Source organism: Aotus nancymaae, unplaced genomic scaffold, assembly GCF_030222135.1.
Source record: "Aotus nancymaae isolate 86718 unplaced genomic scaffold, 86718_ANA_hifiasm-v0.15.2.pri h1tg000008l, whole genome shotgun sequence".
NCBI classification, from domain to species: domain Eukaryota; kingdom Metazoa; phylum Chordata; class Mammalia; order Primates; family Aotidae; genus Aotus; species Aotus nancymaae.
In genome coordinates, this window is record NW_026988419.1 from 3,271,964 (window position 1) to 3,299,931 (window position 27,968).

The 27,968-nt window shown below is 42.2% G+C and overlaps 1 protein-coding gene across 6 annotated transcripts in view; it reads right to left on the reverse strand.

Moving 5' to 3' along the window:
- The window catches only part of ARMC9 (armadillo repeat containing 9), a 175,219-nt gene that overhangs the window by 140,493 nt on the left and 6,758 nt on the right, over positions 1 to 27,968 (reverse strand). For 4 of the 6 annotated variants that reach the window (XM_064372892.1, XM_064372894.1, XM_064372891.1 and 1 more), the window contains exons 2-7: positions 26,824 to 26,911; positions 24,418 to 24,543; positions 18,164 to 18,334; positions 16,200 to 16,355; positions 8,788 to 8,880; positions 4,824 to 4,848 (exon numbers count right to left, since the gene is read on the reverse strand). In XM_064372892.1, coding sequence (XP_064228962.1) covers positions 4,824 to 4,848; positions 8,788 to 8,880; positions 16,200 to 16,355; positions 18,164 to 18,334; positions 24,418 to 24,543; positions 26,824 to 26,874 — 622 coding nt within the window. In that variant the 5' untranslated portion in view covers positions 26,875 to 26,911. Of the gene's footprint in view, positions 1 to 4,823; positions 4,849 to 8,787; positions 8,881 to 16,199; positions 16,356 to 18,163; positions 18,335 to 24,417; positions 24,544 to 26,823; positions 27,536 to 27,968 lie in introns of those variants that run through there. The other 2 variants (XM_064372890.1, XM_064372893.1) reach the window with 2 other exon arrangements.

Genomic DNA, 27,968 nt, shown 5'->3' on the forward strand with positions numbered 1-27,968 from the left:
ACCACTAAGCCAAGATGCCTTGCCATGCAAGACCTCAACTTCTTTTTTTTTTTTTTTTTTTTTTTTTTTTGAGATGGAGTCTGGCTTTGTTACCTAGACTAGTGCAGTGGCGTGATCATAGCTCACTGCAACTCCTGGGCTCAAACTATCCTCCCGTCTCAGCCTCCTGAGTAGCTGAGAGTAGTTCAGGGGTGCATCACCACACTCGGTTAGTTTTTTTTTTTAGTTTTTGTAGCAATAGGGTCTCACATTGTTGGCCAGGCTGGTCACAAACTCCTGGCCCCAAGCTATCCTCTTACCTCAGCCTCCCACAGTGCTGGAATTACAGGCATGAGCCACTACGCCTAGTAGCAAGACCTCAACTTTTAATGGAGATGTCTCATTAGAACCTTCATATTATTTTAATAAACCTTCTTAAACACGCCAGCGAAATTTATTGAGACTCTTCATATCCAAAACTACTGACGTTAACAGTGATATAAATCTCTTCCCTGCCACTCAAGCTTTCTTTTTTAACCTTTCTACTTCACTTAGGGTGCCGCATTTTTTTTAAAGGGTAAATGAGACTTTAATTGGCTGCCTCAAGACAAAATGATCAACTTTTAAATATAGAATTGTTTTTCTCACCCACTATAAAAACCTAAAATTAACCAATCTAACTTTATAATGATATACTCTTTCCTCTTTGTATTCAGATAAAAATTGCCTCTTTGCTATTTCACTAATCAACAGATACTGGATGAAGAAAGTTAAAACAGGGCTGGGCGTGGTGGCTCACGCCTGTAATCCCAGCACTTTGGGAGGCTGAGGGGGGTGGATCACGAGGTCAAGAGATCGAGACCATCCTGGTCAACATGGTGAAACCCCGTCTCTACTAAAAATACAAAAAATTAGCTGGGCATGGTGGTGCGTGCCTATAATCCCAACTACTCAGGAGGCTGAGGCAGGAGAATTGCCTGAACTCAGGAGGCGGAGGTTGCAGTGAGCCGAGATCGCGCCATTGCACTCCAGCCTGGGTAACAAGAGCGAAACTCTGTCTCAAAAAAAAAAAGAAAGTTAAAACATAACTTATGAATATGACTCTACTTTTAAAAATGCTGTTTAGGGCTCTAAACTCCAGAAAAATGATCAATTGCTCATTTTCTAAAAGGGTTGAATCAATTTATGCTAGAGGCTGGGCGCAGTGGCTCATTCCTGTAATCCCAGCACTTTAGGAACCCAAGGCAGTCAGATCACGAGGTCAAGAGATCGAGACCATCCTGGCCAACATGGTGAAATGCTGTCTCTACTAAAAATAAAAAAATTAGCTGCGTGTGGTGGCGCACGCCTGTAGTCCCAGCTACTCGGGAGGCTGAGGCAGGAGACTAGCTTGAACCCAGGAGGCAGAGGTTACAGTGAGCGGAGATCGTGCCACTACACTCCAGCCTGGAAAACGAAAGCAAGACTCTATCTCAAAAAAAAAAAAAAAAATTCATGCTAGAAAAGCCAAAAGATACTATTTCTATATCCTTTTTAAGTAACTAGGTGAAAACAATAATCCGATGTTGCTGTATTGTCAGTCTAACTTTTTATTCTACGCAGTATTTCAAATGTAATTCCTTTTGAGGTAAGTTTCTGCTGCAAGCACCTTTTTTGCCTTCTTTAAAAGCTTATGGCAATTTCACTTTATCTATGAAAAATTCCTATCAAGACACACAGAACAATATCACTCAGCCATTTCATTTAAAACAATGCGTGAGTCTAGAATTAAACTGGGGCATGTCTGTGCCTTTGGTTAATGCAGCCTTAGCTGCAGGATGAGGGGACAAGGGGACCAGGGGGTGACAAATGACTGTCATGCCGGGGCCCAAAATGCTAATCTCCAGTCTCCATAGCAACACCACATTATAGCATTCACTCCGCCACAGATGCACTTTACTTGTTAGACTCAAATCCACAGCCATTCTGCTTGGCTTTCAGAAAACTCATTAAAATCGATCCTAAAGAAGGCTTGAAAACTGGTCTCCTTACTGAAATTCCAACATTAAAAACCTGTAGAGAAACACAGCTCTTCCATTTGCATTCCCCTTCCCACGTTTATTTGATCTGCAAAACTGGGCCACTTACCAGATTGACAATAACGCTCTCAGAAGAAAGCTATGCTCAAAAACTGCAGTTTACGCTAGCGGGACATGAGCTGCAGAAACTCAGGAACCAGAGAGAAGTTTCTCACCACTTCCCCCCTCCCCATTGCCTGGGAGTCCAAAGGCCAGTTCAGAACAGGGCCTTTGCCGATTCAACTAACAACTAAGGCAGTTCTCTGGGGCCCAGAGATGCAGGTGTGATGGTGGTTTTAAAATGCCTGCAGTCTTTGACACACCCTCCTTCCCATCAAGAAGAGAAATGCAGGCCAGGCGGGGTGGCTCACACCTATAATCCCAGCACTTTAAGAGACCGAGGTGGGCAGATCATCTGAGGTCAGGAGGTCAAGACCAGACTGACCAACATGGAGAAACCCCATCTCTACTAAAAATACAAAATTAGCCAGACGCGGTGGCACATGCCTGTAATCCCAGCTACTCGGGACGCTAAGGCCAGGAGAATTGCTTGAACCCAGGAAGCAGAGGTTGCAGTGAGCCGAGATTGTGTCATTGCACTCCAGCCTGGGAAATCAGCAAAACTTCGTCTCAAAAAAAAAAAAAAAAAAAAGAAGAGGAATGTAATCTCCTTTCTCTGAAGGTGAGATGACCTTAGGAATTCACTTGCAAGAAACAATGCAGCAGAAATGACTGACTTCAGAAGCTGGGTTAGAAAAAGTGACACAGCTTCCCACCTGGCTCTCTCTGGGGATATTCGCCCTGGGAACCCAGTCAACATGCCTGGAGGAAGCCCAGGCCACAAGCAAAGGCCACATAAGTGTTCTTGTCAAGGGCCTCTGCTGAGACCCCAGATGACAGCCAGTACCCACTACCACTCTGCATGTTGAGTACCTTGGAGCTGGCCCCACCCCGCTCCACCTGACTGCACGGTGAGACCTGCTACAGGGGAACAGCTTCACTGAGCCCACAGCTCCCAGGCCATGTAGGGTCATCATCACCATGTTAAGTGAATTTCATTGTTCTGTGCCACCAAGTCAGGATGGTCTGTCAGGCAGCAATGGAACAGTGGACTGAGGCGCATTTCCAGGAGCTGCAGGGCAAGATCCAAAGGCCCCGCTGAAGATGCTGGCTGTGCTAGGGGTGAGCAAACTGGCTTGGGACGCACCCTGGCCAAGGCTCGGGCCTAGATGAACACTGAGAGAGCAGGCCTGCAGAGCTGACAACGTGAGCTGGGACTCTTCTTCCACAAACTGTGCTGGGGGCAGGGCAACCTTGGGGAGCTCCAAGACTCAGGGCGCTCCTGCGACACTTGGAGCAGTATAGGTTGATCCTGTGGGGCCACATCTGTAGCCCTGCTCCTCCATGAAGGGTCAGCAGGGCCTGTCCCCTCTGAGTGACAGAAGGGTCAGCATGGCTGGCAGAACCAGTCGCACTCTTAGAATGGCGGAGCTGGGGATACTCGAGGCTACCAAGAGCAAAAACAAGCCTCCGAAGCCTCCTCAAAAGCTGATGCTACCAAAGCCATCCGGAGTGACAAAACCAAACCCAAGCTCTCCCTGAGGCTGACAAACCCCACTGTTCATTTGCCAACTCCCTGGTGAGCAAAGAGCTAAATAATTTACTGATTAATGCTTCCTTTTTTTAAAAGGGTTTCACTCCCCGCCACCCCAAAAAAAACCACACAAGAAAAAGCAAGGGCAGGAAGTTCTGAAATCCTCTGACATGACTCTGCTTTGAAGGGGCATGGAACAAGATCTCCTGTAGTCACACTCCACCTGCTGGGAACTGAGGGTTTTGCTAGCAATACTCACCAAAGGGAAGCAGCTTTCAAAATATAGTATCAAAAGCAAACTTTAGGCACAGTTCCCCAGCTGTGGCCACCAACATCATATTAATTATAGTTTTCTCACCTTACTTAAAAGTGAATAGTTCCAGTAAAAATGATTGACCATGGAAAAATAATAGTTTATGCTACAAACTTAAGACTGGAATTCGGCCAGGCGCGGTGGTTCATGTCTATAATCCCAGCACTTTGGGAGGCCGAGGTGGGCGGGAGCTCGAGACCAGCCTGACCAACATAGTAAAACCCAGTCTCTACTAAAAATACAAAAACTAGCTGGGTGTGATAGTGTGCACCTGTAGTCGCAGCTACTCAGGAGGCTGAGGCAAAAGAATCTCCTGAACCCGGGAGGCAGAAGTTGCAGTGAGCAGAGATCAGGCCACTGCACTCTGGCCTGAGAGAGAGAGCAAGACTCCGTCACAAAAATTGAAAAAAAAAAAAAAAAAAAAACAAAAAAACTAGAATTCCTACTTTGGAATGGAAAATGCTTGATAAGAATGGGTACACCATGTTTCTTCGAAGACCCCAGTTGACTAGTTCAAGGTAAAAGTTAAATATATTAAAACAATTAAAATAATTCTTTCCTCACCCATGCCGCCCTATGTCTTCTCGGGTACGTGTGCTGCTGCTGCTGCTGCTGCGGTTCCCTCCCTTTGGGATATTACTTGGATTCTCTTCATTTCTCTGAGGCTTAGCTATCTGATATACAAGGCAAAGCTAACAATGCTAGTCCTCCTGAAAAGGGCCTCAAGGAACTGCAGATAGATATGACTGCAAAGCCCTTCAGAAATATTTGAACTCTTAAAGCCAAAATCATGAATTCTCTCCATCTTTGCACCTATCTTACTACTTAAAACTTGTATTAGCAAGTTGTTCTTAGACAAATTTAAATCTAGATGATTTACCTTTGTTACTTTGTCCACTCTCCTTCTGGGATGAAAAAGAAGTTCAGGAAAACAGGCATTCTGGGAAGAGGACTTGGGGTATCAGACACCCTGCAGCTAATGTGAGAAAGCACCTCAGCATGGTGAAACAGAGGGTTCTCGGAACCACAAAGGCCAGCTCCAACTGTTGCTATAAATAGCTAAGCAACTTCTCCATATTCGCCTGACTCACTCCCAAATAAGTCCTTTTCTCCCCATCTCAATTAGCACTGTCTGAATTCAAGTCTTGCACTATTTCAACAGCCTCCTAACTGGCCTTCCAAAGGCCTTCCCAAGACATTCTACTAAAAATGCAAATCTGATTTTATACATACTTCAACTCTAACTTCAATTCTAAGCTTTATCCTAAGGAAATTGATATTGCGATGAAAACAGCCTATCACAGCACAGTGGCTAAGACCATGAACTCTGGAGCCAGACTGCCTGGGTTCAAATCTCAGTTCCCACATGTCTGGCTGCATGACTGAAGGCAGTTACTTAACATGTTGCTTTTCCCTTGTCTTAAACTTTTCCTTAATTTTTGTGTAATAGGTTTATTCACATACTGTATAATTCACGTATTTAAAGTGTGCCTTTCAGGCCGGGCATGGTGGTTCATACCTATAATCCCTGCACTTTGGGAGGCTGAGGCATTTGGATCACCTGAGGTCAGGAGTTTGAGACCAGCCTGGCCAACATGGCAAAACTCTGTCTCTGCTAAAAATGCAAAAATTAGCTAGGTGAGGTAGCAGGTGCCTATAATTTCAGTTACTCAGGAGGCTGAGACAGGAGAATCACTTGAACCTGGGAGGTGGAGGTTGCAGTGAGCCGAGGTGGTGCCATTGCACTCCAGCCTGGGCGACAAGAGCAAAACTCCATCTCAATAGAGAGACAGACAGAGAGAGACAGAGAACATTTCAATGGTTTTCAGTATTTTCAGAGGTGTGCAACCATCACTACAATCAATTTTAGAACATTTTCATCATCCTCCAAAAGAAACCCTGTACTCACTGGCAGTAAGTACATATTCCCTGCTCTCCCCGGCAGTCAGTACATTTTCCCTGCTCTCCCCAGCCTCTGGCAGCCACTAATCTACTTTTCTGTCTCTCTAGATTTGCCTTTTGGACATCTTATGAATAGAGTCATATAATACCTGGTTCCAGTCACTGGCTTCTTTCATTTAGCATAATGCTTTCAAGGATCATTCATGTTACAGCATGAATCAGTGCTTCATTCCTTTTTATGGCTGGATGATATTCCATCATTTGGACAACTCCACAGTTTGTTTATCCATTGAAAAGATGATAGACATTTGGGCTGTTTGTATTTTTTGGCTATTATGAATAACGTTACTATGAATATTCGTGTACAGGTTGTTGTGTGGACATATGTGTGTTTTCATTTCTCTTGCATATACAGCAAGGACTGCAATTCCTGGGTCATGTGGTCACTCTATGTTTAAACCTCTGAGGGAACTTTACCTGCTTTTGAAGACTATTTAATGACATGGGAAGATGTTCTCTTCCTTTGATAAAAATACTTAGAAATATACATACACATATATGTACCTATGTTTATTACAAATATTATATACTTTTGGGTATATGTCTGTATATAAATACATTTCTGTACTTCCCAAATTTTCTGTAAGAAACACAGTTGATTTTATAATCAGGAAGCAAAAAGTGATTTTTTTGCAAATACAACTGTTATTCTCCTGCTTAAAACGCTTCAAAGGCTTCTCATTTCTTACAGGACTTGGTATGAACCTTTATGACTTGGGCCCTTCCTAGTCTCTGCCTTTGTCTACGTCAATAACCTGCTCCAGCAGTATTAAATTATTTAGCTTCCCAGGTACTGTCTCAGTGCCTTTGCACAGGATGTCTCCTCTACCTGTAATTCCTACCCCTCCTCTGTTTGCCTCAGACTCCCATTTTATTGTTCAAAGCTTCAGTTTGGCTAACAGAATTATCTCTTGGCCTTTTCTTTATATCACTAAAGCCTAGAACAATATTTGACTCATAGTAGAAGCTTAATGTATTGAAGTAAACTGTAAATATTTTCATGTAACAAGGAAAATATTAGAATGTTATTTATAGTTACCTGCTATATTTCAGCATATGCTTCAAAGCATGTTGAACAGGATGAAAGGTGACAGTACTTAAAAACTCTAATGCCAATAGCCAACCGTTATCAAGCACTTACTATATACTGGACTGTGTTACACAAGTTATAGGTATTAACTTGATCTTCATAGTCTTCCTATGAAATAGGTACTATTATTATTAATTTTTTTATTCTAATTTTTTTGAGACAGGGTCTCACTATGTTGCCCAGGCTGGAGTTCAATGGCAACATCACAGCTCACTGCAGCCTCAACTTCCCAGGATCAGGTGATTTGCCCACCTCAGTCTCCCCCAAATAGCTGGGACTACAGTCACATGGATGCTACCATGCTCGGCTAACTTTCTGTACTTTTTGCAGAGATAGGGTTTCACCATGTTGCCCACACTGGGCTCAAATTGCTGGGCTCAAGTGATCCTCCCGCCTAAGCCTCCCAAAGTGCTGAGATTACAGGCATGAGCCATGGGGCCGAGTCAGGTACTGTTTTGAATATACTATTATTAATGTAACTAATATAATTTACCATGTAAATAATTTTGTTTAGATTCTTAACATATTGGCACCCATAATTTTTAAGCTGAGCTACTCTGGACACACTATGGCGTAGCCCTGTTCCACAAGGAGCAGTATTAAAAAAAAATTAAGCTGAGAAATACTTTTTTAAAGCATGTCCATATAATTATAGGCCGAGCTGGGAAAGTTCTAATTTCATTGAAAATCACTGCATATGGAACTCTAGGAAGAAAAAGGACTAGATATGCAAACATTGTGGTATGTAGGTAAAGCGAGGAATTTAAACAAAAGCCTTAAGGATATAAAAGCAGAGAGGAGAGCTGTAGATCAGTCTGCTTGGCTGAGGCCAAGCTAAGGAATTTGAATCCAAGCAACAGGGAAAGCTCAGGAAGCTCAAGTAGAAACGTGGCATGGAATCCTAGCGACAGAAAACTTCAGTTAGGTCAAGAAAGTCAAATGCTTTGGAGTTAGAAAGGAAGCAGAAGGTATTATGTGGCAAAGTAGCCTAAATTTTTCATGAAACAAAACAATCACCAATTTTATAATTCAAAACATTATGTTCTTGTTATGAAATAACTTTGGATACATTTTTATTCCAAATAAAAGGAGATACGTGTCTTTAAAGACTAATAACCTTTGGGAAATTAGTCTCCCATGGGTTGGGTGACCTAATGTTCTGCTCTTCCTGAAACAGGCTCTATTTACACCTGTCACCCTGGAACTCTGTCCAGTTAGTGCCCCTTTTTACTCTCAAAAGTGTCCCAGTTTGAACCGGACTGTGGTGATGCTGTACAACTCTGTACATTTGCCAAAAGGCATTAAATTGTACACTTACCATGGGTAGATTTTATGGTATGTAAATTACACCTCAATAAAGTTATTTAAAAAGAAGTCCCAATTTGAATGACAAGTTAGTTGGTCACCCAATACATATGCCATGGCCTGAAGGCCTTGAAAGTGGTTAAGTGACCACTTTCAAGTGACCACTTAAAAGTGGTTAAGTCACCTTCTAGAAAGGGACAATTATCCCAAGGAGTTCTTTTACAAGAAGACAAACTTTCTCTTCTACCAACACAGCTTCTTGCCACATGATATCAAAATAAGACCTAACAGAAAAGACAATCTCAGAGATCCAATGATATAGAAGTTGATCTCTACAGGACCTGCCACTAATGATTCATTCACCTTGTAAATATGAAAGTCACACTATTAATTAACACTATTTAATGAGGCTACCTAAGCCAGTGTGCTACTCTAAATAAAATCTGCTCTAAAACCATAGGGGGTCTCTATTAGCTCCAAAGGATACATATATTGTTAAGAGCTTTGGTGTGTTGCTGGCTTTAAATATTAAAGCTAGAAACTTCTCCAACTTCACCTTTAACTCTGGAGTCCAGGAATCCTAAAGAAAAAAGCAAAGGAACAAAAATGCAAACATTAGATTACTAAGTACCAATAGTGTCATCAAGTTGAGGTCATTAGACTACAAAACCCTGCACAGTGATTGAAACCAAAAGCAAAATGTCTTATCAGTGATGTGAGGCTGTGAAAAACAGGTTTTAGAACATCTGACCAATTCATTTATAGAAGATTCAAGTGCTCACAGCAGGAAGAAAAAATAGAGTTCTTTCATAAACAGAAAAAATAACCCTGAACATGATTTGAATATTTCATGTGATTTAAACACAATCGTGACAAGGAACATTATTAGGCTGAATCCAAAAATAGTTCAGCACAGTCTAGGTATGCACAGCACTGGGAGGTATAACATAAACAATTCTCACCAAGTTACTGAGTTTCCCCGAGAAAGGGACTCATTTCCACAAACCTCATCTAGATAAGAAAAAAGGACAGAAACTATTTTTTGCCACAAATACCCCATCATGTCAAGAATTATGATATATTCTTACCTTGATTTGTCCTTTAAAAATAAATTATTTATCTCAAATAATGCTCGTTAAGAAGAAAAAATTAATGACTTAAATAAAATAAGAAAAAATACAAGTAACAATCTTTGTCTCAGGACAATTTTCCTTGTACTCTTTATACAGAAATATCTTCTATCCAAACCAAGAAGTTCCACAAAAAAGTAGCTAAACCACTAAAAATTCATATCCACTGTCCTCTCAGCTGCTGCCCCATGGCCCACAGACCTTTCCATCCTTCACCACTGTCTCTGCCTCTCCAGCTCTGTATCCTCCTCCTCATCTCCCACCCCCATCCAATCATTCTAGCCAGTATGTCATCTGACTTCTGGAAAAAATGCTGCCAGTTGAGCAGAAAGTTCTTTTTTTTTTTTTTTTTTTTAAGACAGAGTCTTGCATTGTCACCCAGGCTGGAGTGCAGTGGCGCGATCTTGCCTCACTGCAACCTCTGCCTCCCAGGTTCAAGCAATTCTCCTGCCTCATCTCAGCCTCTTGAGTAGCTGGGATTACAGGTGAGTGCCACCACGCCTGGCTAGTTTTTACATTTTCTGGTAGAGACGGGGTTTTACCATGTTGGCGAGGCTGATCAAGAACTCCTGATCTCAAGTGATCCACCTGCCTTGGCCTTCCAAAGTGCTGGGATTACAGGCATGAGCCACTGTGCCCGACCAGAGAGTTCTTACATTTAAAAACAATTTGTAATTCTCTGATACTGCAGATAAGTTTATTTATAAGGTATATGTTGTTATGGATTGAACTGTGTTTCCTCAAAAAAAATGCTGAAATCCTAACTCCCGGTACCTGAGAACATGAGGTCATTGGGAATGGGGTCATTGCAGATGTAATTAAAGATAAGGTCATACTGGAGTAGGGTGGGTCCCCAATCCAATATGACCGGTGTCCTTACAAGAAGAAACTTTAGACACAGACACAGAAGGAAGATGGCCATGTGAAGATGGAGACAGAAACTGGAATGCTGCTGCCACAAACACAGAACACCTGGAGCTACCAGAAACCAGGGGAGGAAAGGAAGGACCCTCCCCTAGGATTCAGGGACAGCATGGCCCTACCAACATCTTGCTTTCAGATTTGTAGCCCCCAGAACTGTAAGACAATCAATGTCTGCTGTCTTAAGGCATCTGGCCTGTGGTACTTTGTTAGGGCACCCCTAGGGAAATCCCCCTGATGCTACAACTCCAGGTGGTCTATGCTTGACCACACAGTGGAGGCTCTCGGGACATGCAGACTTCCAGTTAGATTGCTTTGTTGTTGATTACTATTTTGTATAACCAACAAATATGTGCTTTCAATGTAATTACTTTATGATGCTCTGCTAATGAAGGGATAAGACTGGAATAAACCCTCTATGGACACGAGTCACCTATTTTTTTTATTGACCATTCTTATTTTTTTCTGTGCAGAATAAGAACATTTCCACGTCTGCTGGGCACCTGACTACCCAGCTTCCAAAAAGAAGCGTAAGGAGCCAGGAGAAGCACAGTGCTGGCTCTGCTGAATTGTCTGGGAAAAGCCACTCACCCTGTTTATAGCATAGCGTCTTCCCTTGCAGAAGGGAGAATTTAAAGTAGATTAGTGATTGTCTGACAACAGCAATACCCTTTTTATCATTCACAAATCTTCCTTAGAACCCTAATATATGAAATGCATCAAAGTAGGACTATCCTTGTGGAAGTGGGGGCAGGGCCCAGAGCTCAACTCCCTTTGTTTACCTGTTGCCTCTTCTCTCTTGCAGAGCCAGCAAGAGTCTCTTCCATTTCTTTAAATATTCACTAATTAAGTTTAACTTATGTCCTTGGAACAAAATAGGTGCTCAGAAGTTTGTCCTAAAGCAATCAATTATAGGAATACCTATATTTCTGTAAGAAGATGCTCACTGACAAAAACTGAGTGTGCAGAAAAGAGCTCATTACAATCTCTACAAAGGAATTTCCTTTTCCGTCAACACTGTAGAAGAGACAGTCTGAAAAGCAATGAGGCCGGGTACGGTGGCTCACGTCTGGAATCCCAGCACTGTGGGAGGCTGAGGTGGGCAGATTACCTGACGTCAGGAGTTTTAGACCAGTCTAGTCCACATGGTGAGATCCCATCTCTACCAAAAATTTTAAAAGCCAGGCACGGTGACACATGGCTGTGGTCCCAGCTACCTGGGAGGCTGAGGAAGGAGAATCACTTGAACCCGGGAGATGGAGGTTGCAGTGAGCCAAGATCATGCCACTGCACTCCAGCCTGGATGATGGAGTGAAACACTGTCTCAAAAAAAAAAAAAGGCAATGAAAACAACTGAGTGGCAAAAAGAAACCGCAGTGGCTAAAGTGAAGTCAAAGCAGGAACCCCCCAGAGTTAAGAGAGCAAAGGCAGTTTTTGCCCTAAGGATAACTGCAGATTCCTGAAGACCCCAAACTTCAGTTCTAAGAATACAGAGGATGGAAGACAAAAAGATCTGCTCACGGTAGGTAATCTAACAGGGGATTCCACACAAAGTTGAGACACCAAAGGGCTTTCCAACAGTAAAAGGTTAAGAATAAATAAATCCACCATATAGAAGTGGACAGCAAGAAAACATATCTGCCTTGACCATGACAATAGGTGGAAGGAGGAAAAAACCTCATCTGAGACTTCATAATTACACTTAGTTCCCATAAAAGATTGCAGTTTAAATTGACACTATCTGTATGGTCCCCAAAACCTCCAGCAAATAATTTAATTTAAAATCCTCAAAGAAAAAAAAATAGTCCTGGGTTGGTAATGCCCCGGGTGACCAAAGACACAAATGTAAATTTTTTCTAGAGGTATCCAACTATTCCTAGGCCTCAAAAAAATTCCCTCAGCCCCAAGTAAAATGAACTCACTGTTAAAATGTGAAAGGGGAAGGGGAAGGGGAAAAGAAAGGGGAAGGGGAAAGGGAAATAGCAGGATCAAATCTACAAAGACTTCTGTTTTTCAAATTAACAGAGAACATGAAGTAACTTTTTAATGTATTAAAGAAATAAAAGACAGGAAGGAATGAGAGGCAATAAAAATGTCCCAACAAATTTGAATAAACAACAAAAAACGACTTGTATAAAAAAGAGTTGCCGGGCATGGTGGCTCATGCCTGTAATCCCAGCACTTTGGGAGGCTGAGGCAGGAGGATCACCTGAGGTCAGGAGCTTGAGACCAGCCTGGCCAATGTGGTGAAACCCTGTCTCTACTAAAAATACAAAAAAAATTAGCTGGGTGTGGTGGCATGCGCCTGTAGTCCCAGCTACTCGTGAGGCTGAGGCACAAGAATTGCTTGAACCCAGCTGGCAGAGGTTACGGTGAGCCAAGATCAGGCCACTGCACTCCAGCCTGGGCAACAGAGCGAGACTCCATCTCAATTAAAAAAAAAAAAAAAAAGAGTTAACTGAAGTTACAAATTCAATGAAAAGGTTAAAGAACAAACTAAACACAGCTGGAGGGTGAGTTTGTGAACTGGAAGACAGATGTGAAGAAATCACCCAGAATACAGCCAGAGAGATTAAGAGAGGGAAAACATAAGATGTTAAAAGGTATAGTGAGCACAATGACATGCACTACTCAGCCAAACCCTCAGAAACGGTCAAAACGGTGGCAGTGCACGCCTATAGTCTAGCTACTCGGGAGGCTGAAGTGGGAGGATCACTTGAGCCCAGGAGGTTGAGGCTGCAGTGAGCTATAATCATGTACTCCAGCCTGGGGAACAGAGTGAGATCCCATCTCTTTAACAACAACAACAAAAAAAGTAAAAAAGGTAAATTTTATGTTATGTGTATTTTACTACAATTTTTTTAATGAAAAAAAAAGATGTGAAGGATATAATAAGTCAAATATACATTTAATCAGATATTTAAGAGATAATATAGAGAATGGTAATATATGAAGAGATACAAATTGAGAATTTTCCAGAGTAGCTGAAAGACACAAAACTTCACATCCAGGAAACCCAACAAATCCCAAGTAAAAATAGAAATCTATCCCTAGAAACACTGTAGGGAAATGATTCAATCCCAAAGGCCAGAGAAAAGAATTAGATCACCTACAAAGAAACAGCAATTAGACTAACAGCCAACTTCAAAACAGCAGCAATGCAAGTCAGCAGATGACGCAAGCTAGCTAAGCTTTGTATCTTGAATGTACTAAGAGAAAATAACTGTAAACCTAGTATTCTAAATCCTATCTGAGAAAGCAACAGACACTGCAATCAAGCAAGAACTGAAAGAACAGATCTTCAAGGAAAGGGGATTTTAAAGAAATGTACTTAAATAAGAGGAGATGACTATCCCAGATGGAAGGTCCTTAACACAATGGAATGATGAACAAAAATACTGGTAGCTATAAGGGAAATCTACACACTGATTGCATAAAATAGTAAAACTTTCTAATCTGTACATTTAAAATATATAACTAAGATACTTGGCAAAAAAAAAGCATATAAATTGGGAAGGAGATGAATGAAGGTAATGCATTCTAAGTTCCTTGAATGTTCTGGAAGAAAATAAAGATTAAATTTCAACTTTATGGCTGGGCGCAGCGGCTCACATGTGTAATCCTAGCACTTTGGGAGGACAAGGCAGGCGGATCACCTCAGGTCAGGAGTTTGAGACCAGCCTGGCCAACATGGTGAAACACCACCTCTACTAAAAATACAAAAATTAGCCGGGTGTGGTGGCGCATGCCTATAATCTCAGCTACTCAGGGGGCTGAGGCAGGAGAATCGCTTGAACTCGGAAGGCAGAGGTTGCAGTGAGCCAAGATCAAGCCACTGCACTCCAGCCCAGGTGACAAGAAACTCCATCTTAAAAAAAAAATTGACTTTATTATGTATACATACTAAAATATCTGTGATTACCATTAAAAGAATGTATGTAGTCAACAAAAGAAAAAAATGGGATAAAATGAATCTCCATGAATACAGAGAAGGTCATTAAGTTCCTTAAACCAGCAGAACCTGAACTCCATCTTGGACACCAAATCTGAGTGAGTTAAGCTGCCAGCTGCAGCCTCTGCTGGGCCCATCCCTGATTCTACCAGCTCTACCGCCACCTGGATTCAAGCTTTATTCATGCCGCTATGCCAGAATTTTTATGAACAGAATACTCAGGAACAGAAGTCTCACTGTGAGAAAACCTATGGTCCTCTTCCAAGATTATTTATTTTTAGAAATTTTTAAAGTTAATTTTTAATTCTTTTAAAATTTCTTTTTATTATTTTGTTCATTTTAATCCTCCAAGACATCTGAACCTTTCCTAATTTAATCACCTTCTTAACTGCTTATTTCTTCAAACTTCTGGGAGAGGAAGTAAAGCTAAATCTAGAATGATCAACAAAAAAAAGCAAAACTTTCAACTTGGGCTACTCTACAAAAGGCCTGCTTTGATGAAAGCAGTCAACTAAGTAACCTTCAGTTTAGCAGCTACTATTCAGGAGGGATGAAAGTTGTTTTACAGAATTCTAACTGAATGGGATGCTGAAGTGTACTGGGATTTGGAAGAATTGCATCAGTTGCAGTTGAGTGACAGAGTGACCTGGGTGAACAGAATGAGACTCTGTCTCCAAAAAACAAACGAACAAGGCTGGGCATAGTGGCTCATGCCTGTAATCCCCGCACTTTGGGAGGCTGAGGAGGTTGGATCACCTGAGGTCAGGGAGACCAGCCTCACTAACAAAGTGAAACCCCATCTCTACTAAAAATACAAAAATTAGCCAGGTGTGGTGGCAGGTGCCTGTAGTCCCAGCTACTTGGGAGGCTGAGACAGGAGAATTGCTTGAACCCGGGATGCAGAGGTTGCAGTGAGCTAAGAATGCGCCACTGCACTCCAGCCTCGACGATGTAGCAAGACTCTGTCTCAAACAAACAAACACAAACAAACAAAACACACATGTGTTAAAATTCACAGAACTATACATCCTGAAAAGTCAATTCTATGTGTGATAATGTAAAATGTTTAAAGTTGCCATTCGAACAGGTAAGAATCCTTGCTTTCTGTAACTTTTTTTTTTCCTTTTTTGAGATAAGGTCTCACTGTTGCCCAGGCTGGAGTGCAGTAGTGATCTTGGTTCACTGCAACCTTCACCTCCTGGGTTTGAGCAACTCTTCTACCTCGGCCTCCTGAGTAGCTTGAATTACAGGTGCGTGCCACCATGCCTAGCTAATTTTTGTACTTTTAGTAGAGACGGGGGTCTCGTCATGTTGACTAGGCTGGTCTCGAACTCCTGACCTCAAGTGATCAATCCACCTTGGCCTCCCAGGCATGAGCCACCATGACCGGCCAACTTTCTGTAACATTTAACACTGGTACACATATATGCCTAAAAACTACTTTTGTTTGCTCTGATGTATACATAAAGGGAATCACATAGCATGTCCTCTGTTGTATGTGGCTTAAGATTACATCAAAGCGTGATTTAGTTCATTCATTTTCATTGATGTATAATATTGCATTGTGTGAATATAACACAATGTAGTTATGCATGCTCTTGTTGGTATACAATTGGATTGTACTTAGTTTTTGCTATTACAAAGTGTTAATTACTGTGACTCTTCCAAATTTAATGTATGTACAAGTTGTTAACCACTGCTAACATAGGATGGCGAAAAATCTAACTAACCATCCAATGGGAGGATGACTAAACAAATTACGGCTATAATTAAAAATAATAATAATAACATAAGCAAATTTTAGTTTTTCAAAGCATCATTCCAAACCCCCAGCATACAGGAGGTGAAACCAGTGTCACCCAGGATCAGACACAAGAGTTAACAGCTGACACTCACCTGGAAGAGTTCTTTAAATGAGGGGTGCACCATAGGATTGGGAACAAAAGGAAGAGCATAGAAAGGAAGAAACTCCATGGTCTGGCTCAAGGCTGCCCCTTTGGTCTCCAGGTAGGTTTTGAAATAAGAAATCTTTTCATCCAGCTCCTCTTTGTCCTGGAAGAAGGAAAACATTGATTTGTGGTCTCCGGCTCAATGCCCAGTCCACCTGCTCACCCCATCCTCTCTCCAAGGTTCTTTCTGTCCCAGTCATGTCACTGGTGTCCAGTGCCTGCTGGGGTTATGGGAATACAAACAGATACTTATTTATATCTGAAATAAATATCTGTCTGGCAGGTGCACAGTCTCTAGTATTCTACCATCCACCCTAAATTTCCCCCTTAATGAAACTCTGTCAGGAAGATCAGAGAACTATATATACAGTTCAAGATGCTTCTATTTAACTTTATTACTGCCATTTTCTCACATCCTTAAAATTCTTCATAAACATTTTTATTGGCAGGATAAAGCCTCATCTTCTCTGTCATATTTATTTAACTAATTTCCCCATTATTAGATATACACATTGCTTCCATTTTTCAGATATAAATAAGTATCTGTCTGCATTCCCATGACTCCAGCAGGCACGGTTTCTAAAGGTTAACAGCATTTCTTTATGGTGTTTTGAAACAGAAGCTTCCACATCACTCCTTTCCTTTCTTGTGCTAAGGGCTGGGCTTGCTCTGTATCACAATTCCATGTGTATCTCAGGCAAGTCCATTCCCCTCTCGGGGCTTCTGTCTCCTCTTGGCCCACAATGAGAAAACCGAGGTGAATTTGGGGCTCTGCTTCCCTGCCCCTCTCCAGATCTACCAATCACGGCCTTCACAGTCTCCTCCACAGGCTAAGCCTGTTCTTACAATCACGTCTCAGTTGACCTACACCATGAGACCCTCTTTGGACCCCCAGACTCTAAAAACAGACAACGTTTATTGATTTGTATCTTATATCATAACTGAACATTTTAAAAATAGAAATAAAAATTTTAAAAAAGAAAAATCAAGAACCAAGAAGAAACAGAAATATAAACAGAAAATGAAAATCTCCTGTGATCTTCCCTGCAAGAGTAATATCCTGAGGAACGCCTTCCAAGAATGGCTACTACAATGTATGGTTTGCTGCTCCCTCCACCACTGTCCCCGCCTTTGGTGTTCTGACATTCTCATGTGTCACACTGGTCCACGGGGCAGGAGTTAACACGCAGGGTCAAATGCCAGCTCGCCTCTGCTGCCCTTCTGTCATTTCCTTTGCACTCAAAGCTCAGCCACTGCAGCAGCTTGACATTCCAGCCCTCTCCATTCTTCCCATCTCCAGCCCCATCTGGGAAAGTACTGCAGACGCTAAATTCAACCTATCACCCAAAGGGACTTCCACAAACAGGCACCTTTCCACTACTTAAGTTTAAATGTATGTTCTGCCCAGGGACAGTGGCTCATGCCTGTAATCCCAGCACTTTGGGAGGCCCAGGTGGGAGGACTGTTTGAACCCAGGAGTTCAAGACCAGCCTGGGCAACATAGCAAGACCTTGTCTCTAAAATAAATAAGCAAATAAATTTATGTTCAAATATAGGGTCTAATATGCAGCTGAAATATGTGTTCTCTTAGACATACATGTCTACATATTAAGTTGCCGACTAAACTTTATTTTAATGAGTTTTCAAAAACTTGAGGTATTTAAAAAAACGATGTAGCTCTGATTACAGAAATTATTAACTCTCCATAGAAATTAGAAGATCAGCTGCTTGGAATAAGGTAGAAAATCACTCACCAGGACAGAAGATGTCTGTACGTTGTAAACAACATGACAACACAGCCACATATGAAATCCACACTCAGGTGGAAAATGACAGCAAATGCTGCTCCTGAAAGTTGTTTTACAGAATTTTACACCACTCAGACCCACCCGCATCACCAGGTGAACCCACCGGTCTCCCCACAGAGTGCTTCAGAAGATAGATGGCAAAATGGATGTGGAGATAGAATTCCAGCTTCTGGGCAAAGGAATCCCCATCACGGACGAAACTGGGAATGTGCTCCTCCCACAGATCGAAGAATACCTTCTGGTCTCCGTTGTCAAATGCGGTGACAAGATCCTTCTGTGGAAAAGACATCAGAGCACACCTAGTCGTGAGTTTCAACACCCAAAATCTCACAACCCACTCAGCACCACAGATCTCCCATATCCTCCTTTTCAGAGGTAAAAAATAGAAAAATAGAGATCCCACAGTATTCAAGCTGTGGAGACTGCAATTCCTGCAGATCAACCCTGGTTTCCCACCTCTTTGCAGTAATATTTAATCTGAGCACTATAAAGAACATACAAAACATTTAAGATCTTTGTGATAGAAAGAATCAAGCATAGAACAAAGACTTGGGGCCAGAGAACTCATGGACATGTGAATATACTGAAGTCACCCTTTGGACCTGCTGACCCACCACGTGCAACTGACAAAAGCTGCCAGGACCAAGAGTCTAGTCGGGCATCCCAGGAACAAACCTCACACACACAGAAGGTTGCTGACAGCACAGCTCCACGTCCTGGAGTGGCCAGGAGCCCAAACACACTAACCCAGTCAATCCAAGGCCTGGGAGGTAGTGCTGCCACTTGTTCCGTTGCTAGAAGCATGCCAGGCACAGATGGAGCTGAAGGAAGCTACCATAGACCCCAATATACCATAAGGTGACGGTCCATGCCTGCCAGCTGCAGCTGCAGCGACAGAGAAGGCTGGAGATGGAGGAAGGAGCACCGGCTCAGTGCCGTTTGGCCACAGAGCTGTGTGAGTCTACCTGGGACAGTGGCAGTGTCCTGATTTACCATCCCGTGCACTACTTGAGAGAATTCTGGAGAAAGGAAGTGGCAATTATCAAGCCACCTGTCTCACAAGGAAGATAACTCACTTGTCACAAATAACTGTGGCATAATTTTGTGGATTTAAGTACAAGGCAGAAGTGAAGGACTTCCTAGCAGTCCAAAACAATGCAGCTACTGTTCTTTTTATATCGAACGCCTAAGATGTCTGAACTTACACTTTGTGCTCAACTGCAAAAGTGTTTCTGTGATTGGATTTTCTATAGAATCCCCAATTCCCCACCCAATACCATTGTTATTTACCACCATTATTTGGCCATTGTTCTTTTATACTTTTAAAAATGAGTTTACATGACCCGGTGTGGTAGCTCACATCTTTAATCCTAGCACTTTGGAAGGTCAAGCTGGGCAGATCATCTGAGCCCAGGAGTTCAAGACAAGCCTGGACAATATGGTAAAACCCTGTCTCTACAAAAAGAATACAAAAATTAGCTGGGCATGGTGACATGTGCCTGTAGTCCCAGCTACCTGGGAGGCTGAGATGGGAGGACCATCTGAGCCCCAGGGGGAAATAGGTTGCAGTGAGCTGAGACTGCACTACTGCATTCCAGCCTAAGCAATAGAATGGGACCCTTAGAGAAAAAAAAAAGCATTTACAAATAATTTTCCTGCATAATTGTCATTTTTTTAAATTACTTGTTTTATTTGTTTACAAGCAATTTTTCTACTTTCTAGCATTATAAAATGGAAATGTATAGAGAACAAATAATGTAACAGTGTTTGGATACACTGTCAAAGATGTTGATTAGTAAGAAATCCTCAAATGTGAATATTACAAAAATGTTCACTATGTCATGTGATCAAGAACTGTGTCTGAATACTGCCTTATGCCGGAAGGTGCTCGTTACATTGGAAGTAAACTCAGAATTTTTCAAATAATCCCTACAATGAGCATCCACCTCCTCCAGGCTGGCTCTTCTGTTCCTCCTGGACACAAGCAAGGAACAGTCTGTTAGCATCTGTGAGTGGGGTTTGCCAAAACAAAGTACAAGCCGCTGAATACAGCCACCTCTGGGAAGAATTTGGGGAAGCCGGCCAGAGACCCACATGCTTGTTAATGACTGCCACAAAGGTGAAGGGATCCTCCTAGGAGCAGCGCTGTGGAGCCAAGCTCAGCCCCACGTTCGCCTCTGCCAAGGTCCCAGGCAAGCCCTGTGACCACTCCTCAGGAGGCCTTGCCACGAGAAGTGGGGTGACAAACAGCTCTCTGTGTGGGTGAGGCAATCGCAGACTCTTGAGGTATGTTATGGCTTAGAGAAAAGGTATTTTCTTAACGTGGCCTGGCAGAGTCCACAAATCAAACAGCCCATCTACAGTTTGTTCTAAAGTCTCTATTTGTAGATGTGAAACCACAAACCTTTGCTATGTCATTATAATCACATCTATCATCTATCCTAACTCATGACTCGTATTCTGTGCCTGGAAATGGTCCCTGAGCTTAAAATAATACCCACACATAAAATGATCCACTATTACAACTTATAGTCACAAAATATTAGCGATGTTCTATAAACCATGATCAAACCAGAATCAACAAGATGAGAAAATGTGTACACCATCAGTAGTAACTCGTAAACACACACGCTTCTTACCTTTCACAACAATGTAGACATACTTAACACTACTGAACTATACACATAAAACTGCTTAGGAAAACTCACCATGTTTTGAGTTCCACTAACAATTAGCATATTTTGCTGAACCTCAGTTCTAGGTATTTTTTTTCTTTTTCTAATTTTTTTCCCCAAACTCTTCTTCACTCAAACCAGGTATTTTTCATTTGAGAAATCTACCATAGTGGGGGACACAGCTGTTGATTGAGCAGAAAAGACATGCTTATGACAATCAGAAAGTTTGTCCTGAAGACATCAGAGAAATACAAATCAAAACAATGACAAGATATTGAAGATATTGGCCGGGCGTGGTGGCTCACATCTGTAATCCAAGCACTTTGGAGGCCAAGGTAGGCGGATCACCTGAGGTCGGGAGTTCAAGACCAGCCTGACCAACATGGTGAAACCTCGTCTTAAAAACAAACAAACAAACAAAAAAAACAATGATAAGATATCACTTCAAACCCATCAAAATGGCTAATATTTTAAAAACACACACAGAGAAACTAACATGTGTTGGCAAGGATGTAGAGAAATTGGAACACTTATGTACTGCTGGTGGAATGGAAAATGGTACAACCACTTTGTAAAACAGCTTGGCAATTCCTCAAAACATTAAAAGTAGAACTAGGCCGGGCTTGATGGCTCACGCCTGTAATCCCAGCACTTAGGGAGGCTGAGGTGGGTGGATCATGAGGTCAGGAGATCAAACCATCCTGGCCAACTTGGTGAAACCCCATCTCTACTAAAATACAAAAAATTAGCCGGGCATGGTGGCCCACGCCTGTAATCCCAGCTACTCAGGAGGCTAAGGCAGGGGACTTGCCTGAACCCGGGAAATGGAGGCTACAGCGAGCTGAGATCACACCACTGCACTCCAGCCTGGGCGACAGTACGAGACTCCAACTCAAAAAAAAAAAAAATAGAACTACCATTTGATCCAGCAATACTTCTGGGTATACATTCAAAAGAACAGAAAGCAAGGCCTTAAAGAGATACTTGCACACCCACATTCACTGCAGCACTATTCTTAATAGCCAAGAGGTAGAAGCAACCCAAGTGTCCATCAACAGAAGAACAGATAAACTAGCTGTGGGGTGTGTGTGTGTGTGTATGTGTGTGTGTGAATATATATCACAGAATATTATTCAGCCTTTAAAAAGAAAGGAAATCGTGTCATATACTACCACATGAATGAACCCTGACGACATTATGCTGAGTGAAATAAGTCAATTACAGAAAGACAAATACTGCATGATTCCGTTAATATGACATATCTAAAGTAGCCAATTCACAGACAGAAAGTAGAATACTGGCTGCCAAGGCCTAGGAGGAGGTGTTAAGTGGGGACAGAGTTTCAGATTTGTAAGATGAAAACTTCTAGAGATCTGTTTCACAACAATGTGAATATACTTAACACTACTAAACTGTACACATAATAGTTAAGATGATACACTTTATGTTATCTTTAATCACAATTTTTAAAAAAGACCTAAAGAGACATTTGAGTGTTCTCAGATGTAGCTGGAGCTGAAATGTGTTGGCAAACTAGGTGCAAAAAGTGTACAGCAGCCACCTCTGGAGGGACCTGATATGCAAAGAAGCTTCAAGACACAGGGCCTGTTGGCCTTGCCCTGTATCATCACATAATCTGGTTGTGTGTGAACTTCACAAAAGATTCTCACTGTTCTGTTAGTTAGGTATTGAGGATTTGCTCTAATCCTCCCAAATAGTAGCTTTAATTAAGAGATGCTCACATATACTTCAAACATGTAGGGTAAAGGTCTTTCTTCATCCAGAAAAAAACAGAGAAACCAGGTGCTGGGGAATGAAGCTGATTTCCTGAGGAACACACTTCACACTAAGAACCTGCTTTCACCTCTAATGATGACTATATTCTTGCATGTTCTGAAAATTTCGCTCCAGGTGTGGGCGTGCCAGGGAGGTCTGGCTGCTGTAGCAACCACAGAAGAGTCTGTGTCAACCTGAAGCAGCAGCAGCTCAGCATCCAGGCGCCTGAGGCCTGAAAGGGAGCAGGCAGAGGGTGCAGCCCCACTTTGAGCTCCATGGGCCACTTCAACAGTGCCCCTCTCTCGACAGTGCCCATGCCAGGCCACTCGGGGTCGAGGACCATGAGAAAACCAGTGGTGGCTGCCACATGAACTCTAGCTACTCAAGGGGTTTGCAAGCCAAGCCTCAAATTATTTCTGAAAGTAGGTATGTTAAAATATAAAAATCTGTTAGAATAACAAGGCCCCAGGTGCAGAGGCTCATGCCCATAATCCCAGTGCTTTGGAAGGCTGAGGCGAGAGGATCACTTGAGAATGGGAGTTTGAGACCAGCCTGGGAAACACAGCAACACCTTGTCTCTACATAAACTTTTTTTAATTAAAAAAATAAAATAATAAATAATAATAAAATCATCCAAAGGTGGAACATGCTATCTCAGTAAATGGTAGTCTGTCTCACTGGAAATATTCTAAGTGAACTGATTATTTTCCTGGCATATTACAAATGAGATTGAGACATCAAATAATGATTAAATTTTTTTTTATTTTTTTGGAGACAGGGTCTCACTCTGCCTCTATGGCTGGAGTGCAGTGGTATGATCATGCTCAACACAGCCTTGATTTCCTGGATTCCAGTGATTCTCCTAACTCAATCACCTGAGTAGCTGGGACTACAGGTGCATGCCACCATGCTTGGCCAATTTTTTATTTTTTATAGAAACAAGGTCTTGGCTGGGCACAGTGGCTCACGCCTGTAATCTCAGCACTTTGGGAGGCCAAGGCAGATGGATCACTTGAGGTCAGGAGTTCAAGACAAGCCTGGCCAACATTGTGAAATGCAGTCTCTACTAAAAATACAAAAATTAGCCGGGCGCAGTGACATTTGCCTGTAATCCCAGCTACTTGGGAGGCTGAAGCAGGAGAATCACTTGAACCCAAGAGGTGGAGATTGCGGAATGCTGAAATTGCGCCACTGCACTCCAGCCTGGGTGACAGAGTAAGACTCCATATAAAAATAAAAATAAAAATAAAAAATGAGGTCCCAGTATGTTGCACAGGCTGGTCTTGAACTCCTGGGCTTATGCACTCTTCCTGCCTCGACCTCCCAAAGTGCTGGGATTATAGGAGTCAGCAACCATGCCCAGCCAAGGACTTTTATCTAACCCTAAGAGCTGAGGTCCGTATAACCTCTGTGCCCTTGCAGCCCACTGGGATTCACAGAGTTGCTCAGACTTGCTTCCACAGGACCTGCCTTGTCAGTCTCACTCTCGTTCCCTGCTCTCTCCATCTGCCCCCAAGCTAGAATGCAAATGCTTTGCAGGCAGGGGTTGGATTTTGTTTGTTCACTGCTGGATTCCCAGTGCCTGGAATTAATAACCTGAAACTCCTCACAGGGAGGCTACAATTGTCTCAGTTCCTAAACATCCCACGGTTTCTTCTTTTCCTTCTTCCCAAGAAATGTATGTGAAAGATCCAAAAGAACAGAAATTATATGACCACACATTTCCTAGGGAGGGTACAGAGATTTCAAATGACACTATTAGTTCATCTATAAACACTTGTGCAGTCTAAGGTAACTCTTGAGCAGGTGCTCAAAAGCTATTCCAGCACTCTCCAATGGCAGCATTTTCTACAAGTTGGGAGCATCTTGAATAATCTACTGGGATGAAAAATAAGCAAAATGTTACCTGAATTGTCAATGATTTGGAGTCTCTGAAAGATCCGCCTACTGTTTTACATAATGGTTTTCCTTTTATTTTGCATTCTTTTGAAAATGTTTTCAAGGTGTCTTCAAATTCAGCAAAATCTAAATACTATAAAAAAAAAAAAATTCAATTCAACAGCAAACAAACCAACAAATAATCCAATTAAAAAACAGGCATGTAATCCCAGCACTTTGGGAGGCCAAGGCGGGTGGATCACAAGGTCAGGAGATCAAGACCATCCGGGCCAACGTGGTGAAACCCGCTCTCTACTAAAAATACAAAAAAATTAGCTGGGTGTGGCAGCGCATGCCTGTAGTTACAGCTACTCAGGAGGCTGAGGCAGGAGAATTGCTTGAACCCAGGAGGTGGAGATTGCAGTGAGCTGAGATCGTGCCACTGCACTATAGCCTGGGTGACAGCGCGAGACTCCATCTCAAAAAAAAAAAAAAAAAACAGGCAAAGGATCTGAACAGATTTTCTACAAAGAAGACATTAAAAAGACAACAGATCCAAGAAAAGGTGCTTAACATCACTGACAACCAGGGAAATGCAAATCAAAACCACAGAGACATCATTACCTCACACCTATCAGAATGACTATTACAAAAAAGAGACAAGATAAAAAGTGTTGGCAAGGATGTGGACAAAAGGAAACACTTGTACACTGTTGGTATTATAAATTGGTACAGCCATTTTAGAACACTGTATGGAGGTTTCTCAAAAAAATAAAAATAGAACTATCATATGACTCAGCAATCTTATTTCTGGGTATATGTAGAAAGGAAATAAAATCAGTATTTAAAAGAGATATCTGCATCTCCATGCTCACTGCAGCATTATTCATAAGAGTCAAGATATGGAAACAATCTCAGTGTCTATCAGTAGATGAACGGATAAAGAAAAAGTGGTATAGGCCGGGTGGCATGGCTCATGCCTGTAATCCCAACACTTAGCGAGGCTGAGGTAGGAAGATCGCTTGAGCCCAGGACTTCAAGACCAGCTTGGGCAACAAAGTGAGACCCCATCTCAAATAAATAAATAAATTTTTTTAATGTGGCATATAGGTAGGGTGCAGTGGCTCATGCCTGCAATCCAGAAATTTGGGAGGCTGAGGCAGGAAGACTGCTTGAAGCCAAGAGTTCAAGACCAGCCTAGACAACAGAGTGAGATCCTATCTCTACAAAAAATAAAATAAAACTTAGCTGAGCCTGTAGTCTCTGCTACCAGGGAGGCTGAGGCAGGCAGCTTGCTTGAGCCCAGGAGTTCAAGGCTACAGTGAACCATGATCACACCACTGCACTCCAGCCTAAATGACAGAACAGGACCTGGTCTCCAAAAAAGTTTTTTTCTCTTTTAGACAGAGTCTTGCTCTATTGCCAGGCTAAAGTGCAGTGGTGTGATCTCGGCTCACTGCAACCCTCCACCTCCCGGATTCAAGTGATTCTCATGTCTCAGCCTCCCAAGTAGCTAGGACTACAAGCACGTGCCACCACGCCTGGCTTTTTTTTTTTTTTTTTTTTTTTTGTATTTTAGTAAAGATGCGGTTTCGCCATGTTGGCCAGGATGGTCTTGATCTCCTCACCTGGTGATCTGTCTGCCTTGGCCTCCCAAAGTGCTGGGATTACAGGCATGAGCTACTGCGCCCAACCTAAAAAATATTTTTAATTTACATTTTTTTTTTTAAATAATGTATTCCCCATCACACCACCAAATTCCAAATCTGCACTTCCATGATGGGTGCCTCATCCTTGCTCCAGGCCCATGGCCCTCGCAGCCTGCAGATGGTTACACAGTTAAGCAGAGGCCAAGCAGCAACCATTTCTCCAGCACTAGAAGGCTTACAGCCTGGGACCTGCTTGTCAAAGCTTTTAGTGTAGGAAACCTAGGCCATTACCAGACAATGAGCTAAAAAAACTTATGATGCAGCCACTCATTGAAATACTCTACGGCATTCAAATATCTAGGGCAGATCACAGGCAGATGTCCACCCTATATTACTGCTGGCAGATAAAAGGTAAGCTACAGAACAATGTATCATCCTATTTGGTAAAACAAACTACAGACATGTGAATATATTTTTACTATTCATGAAAAAAGTCTGAGAAGAAAATTTCCTTTTTATACTTCTGTAGTGCTTAAAGCTTTTACCATGGACATGTATTGTTTTTATAATTTTCTTTAAAGGGACTTTTTAAGTGGCTTTAAGATTTGTTTTGTTATAAAAACAAAATATAAATACATAGAATATTATATAATAGAAAATAGATAAACAGCTTCGAGACAACAACAGAAGAAACACTACAAGGCACTAAATAGTTTGTTGTATTTTAAAACACAAGTTTTCAAGATCTGTTTCTCTTTGACCTCTGTTTTGTATAATATACCTACCTCTTTCACTAGTCCAAGTAATTCAGATTCATGAGCCAGAATGTCCCCCATATTGAACAGTTACTGGTAATTAATTCAGCAAAAATCTCTAGAAGGCAAAAATACAAGACAAGAGCTTTCATTTCAACCATCTGTGAAATCACAAAAAGGTGGTTGCGGTAAGCAGAATAACGGCCCCCAAAGACATCCATGCACTAATCCCCAGAAGCTGTGAATACGTGAGGCTACATGGCAAGGCAGAATTAAGGCGCAGATGGAATTAAGGTTGCTTATCAGCTGACCTTTAAATGGGGAGATGATCCATTTAAAGAATTTTCCAGGAAGTCACTGCGGGGGCGGGGGGAGGCAGAGGGTGACAGATGGGAGCAAGAGGGTCAGTGTCAACACATAATGAGGTATGAGAAAGACTCAACAGCCATTGCAGGCTTTAAAGGGGGGAAAGTGGCTGGGTGCAGTTGCTTACACCTGTAATCCCAGCGCTTTGGGAGGCCAAGGTAGGTGATCACAAGGTCAGGAGTTCAAGATCAGCCTGGCCAAGATGGTGAAACCTCATTTCTACTAAAAACACACACAAAAAAGTTAGCAGGCTGTGGTGGTGTGCACCTGTAATCCCAGTTACTCAGAAGGCTTAGGCAGAGAACTGCTTGAACCAGGGAGGCGGAGGTTGCAGTGAGCCAAGATCATACCACTGCACTCCAGCCTGGGTGACAAAGTGAGACTCTATCTCAAAAATAAATAAATAAATAAATAAATAAAGTGGGGGGAAGTGCCATAAGCCAAGGAGGGTAGGTAGCCTCTAGAAGCTGCATAAGGCAAGGAACGGATCCTCCCAGAGCATCCAGAAATGATGAAGCCCTGCAGACGCCTTGATTTTAGCTCAGTGAGACCCATTTCGGACTTCTGATCTCCAGAACTGTAAGACAATAAATCTGTGTTGCTTTACATCACTAAGTTTATGGTTATTTGTTCAGCAGCACTAGGAAATACAACGGCTAAAGTCAAAAGAAACTCTTCCTACTCTTTCTGCCAGCCCTCCCACAAGGTCTACCCAAAGCAGCCATTCCCCATGACCCACACCCCAAGCTCTTAGCCCAAACCAGTTGCCAGTAACCCCAGAGGAGTTAAAAAGTCTGGGTTCTAATACT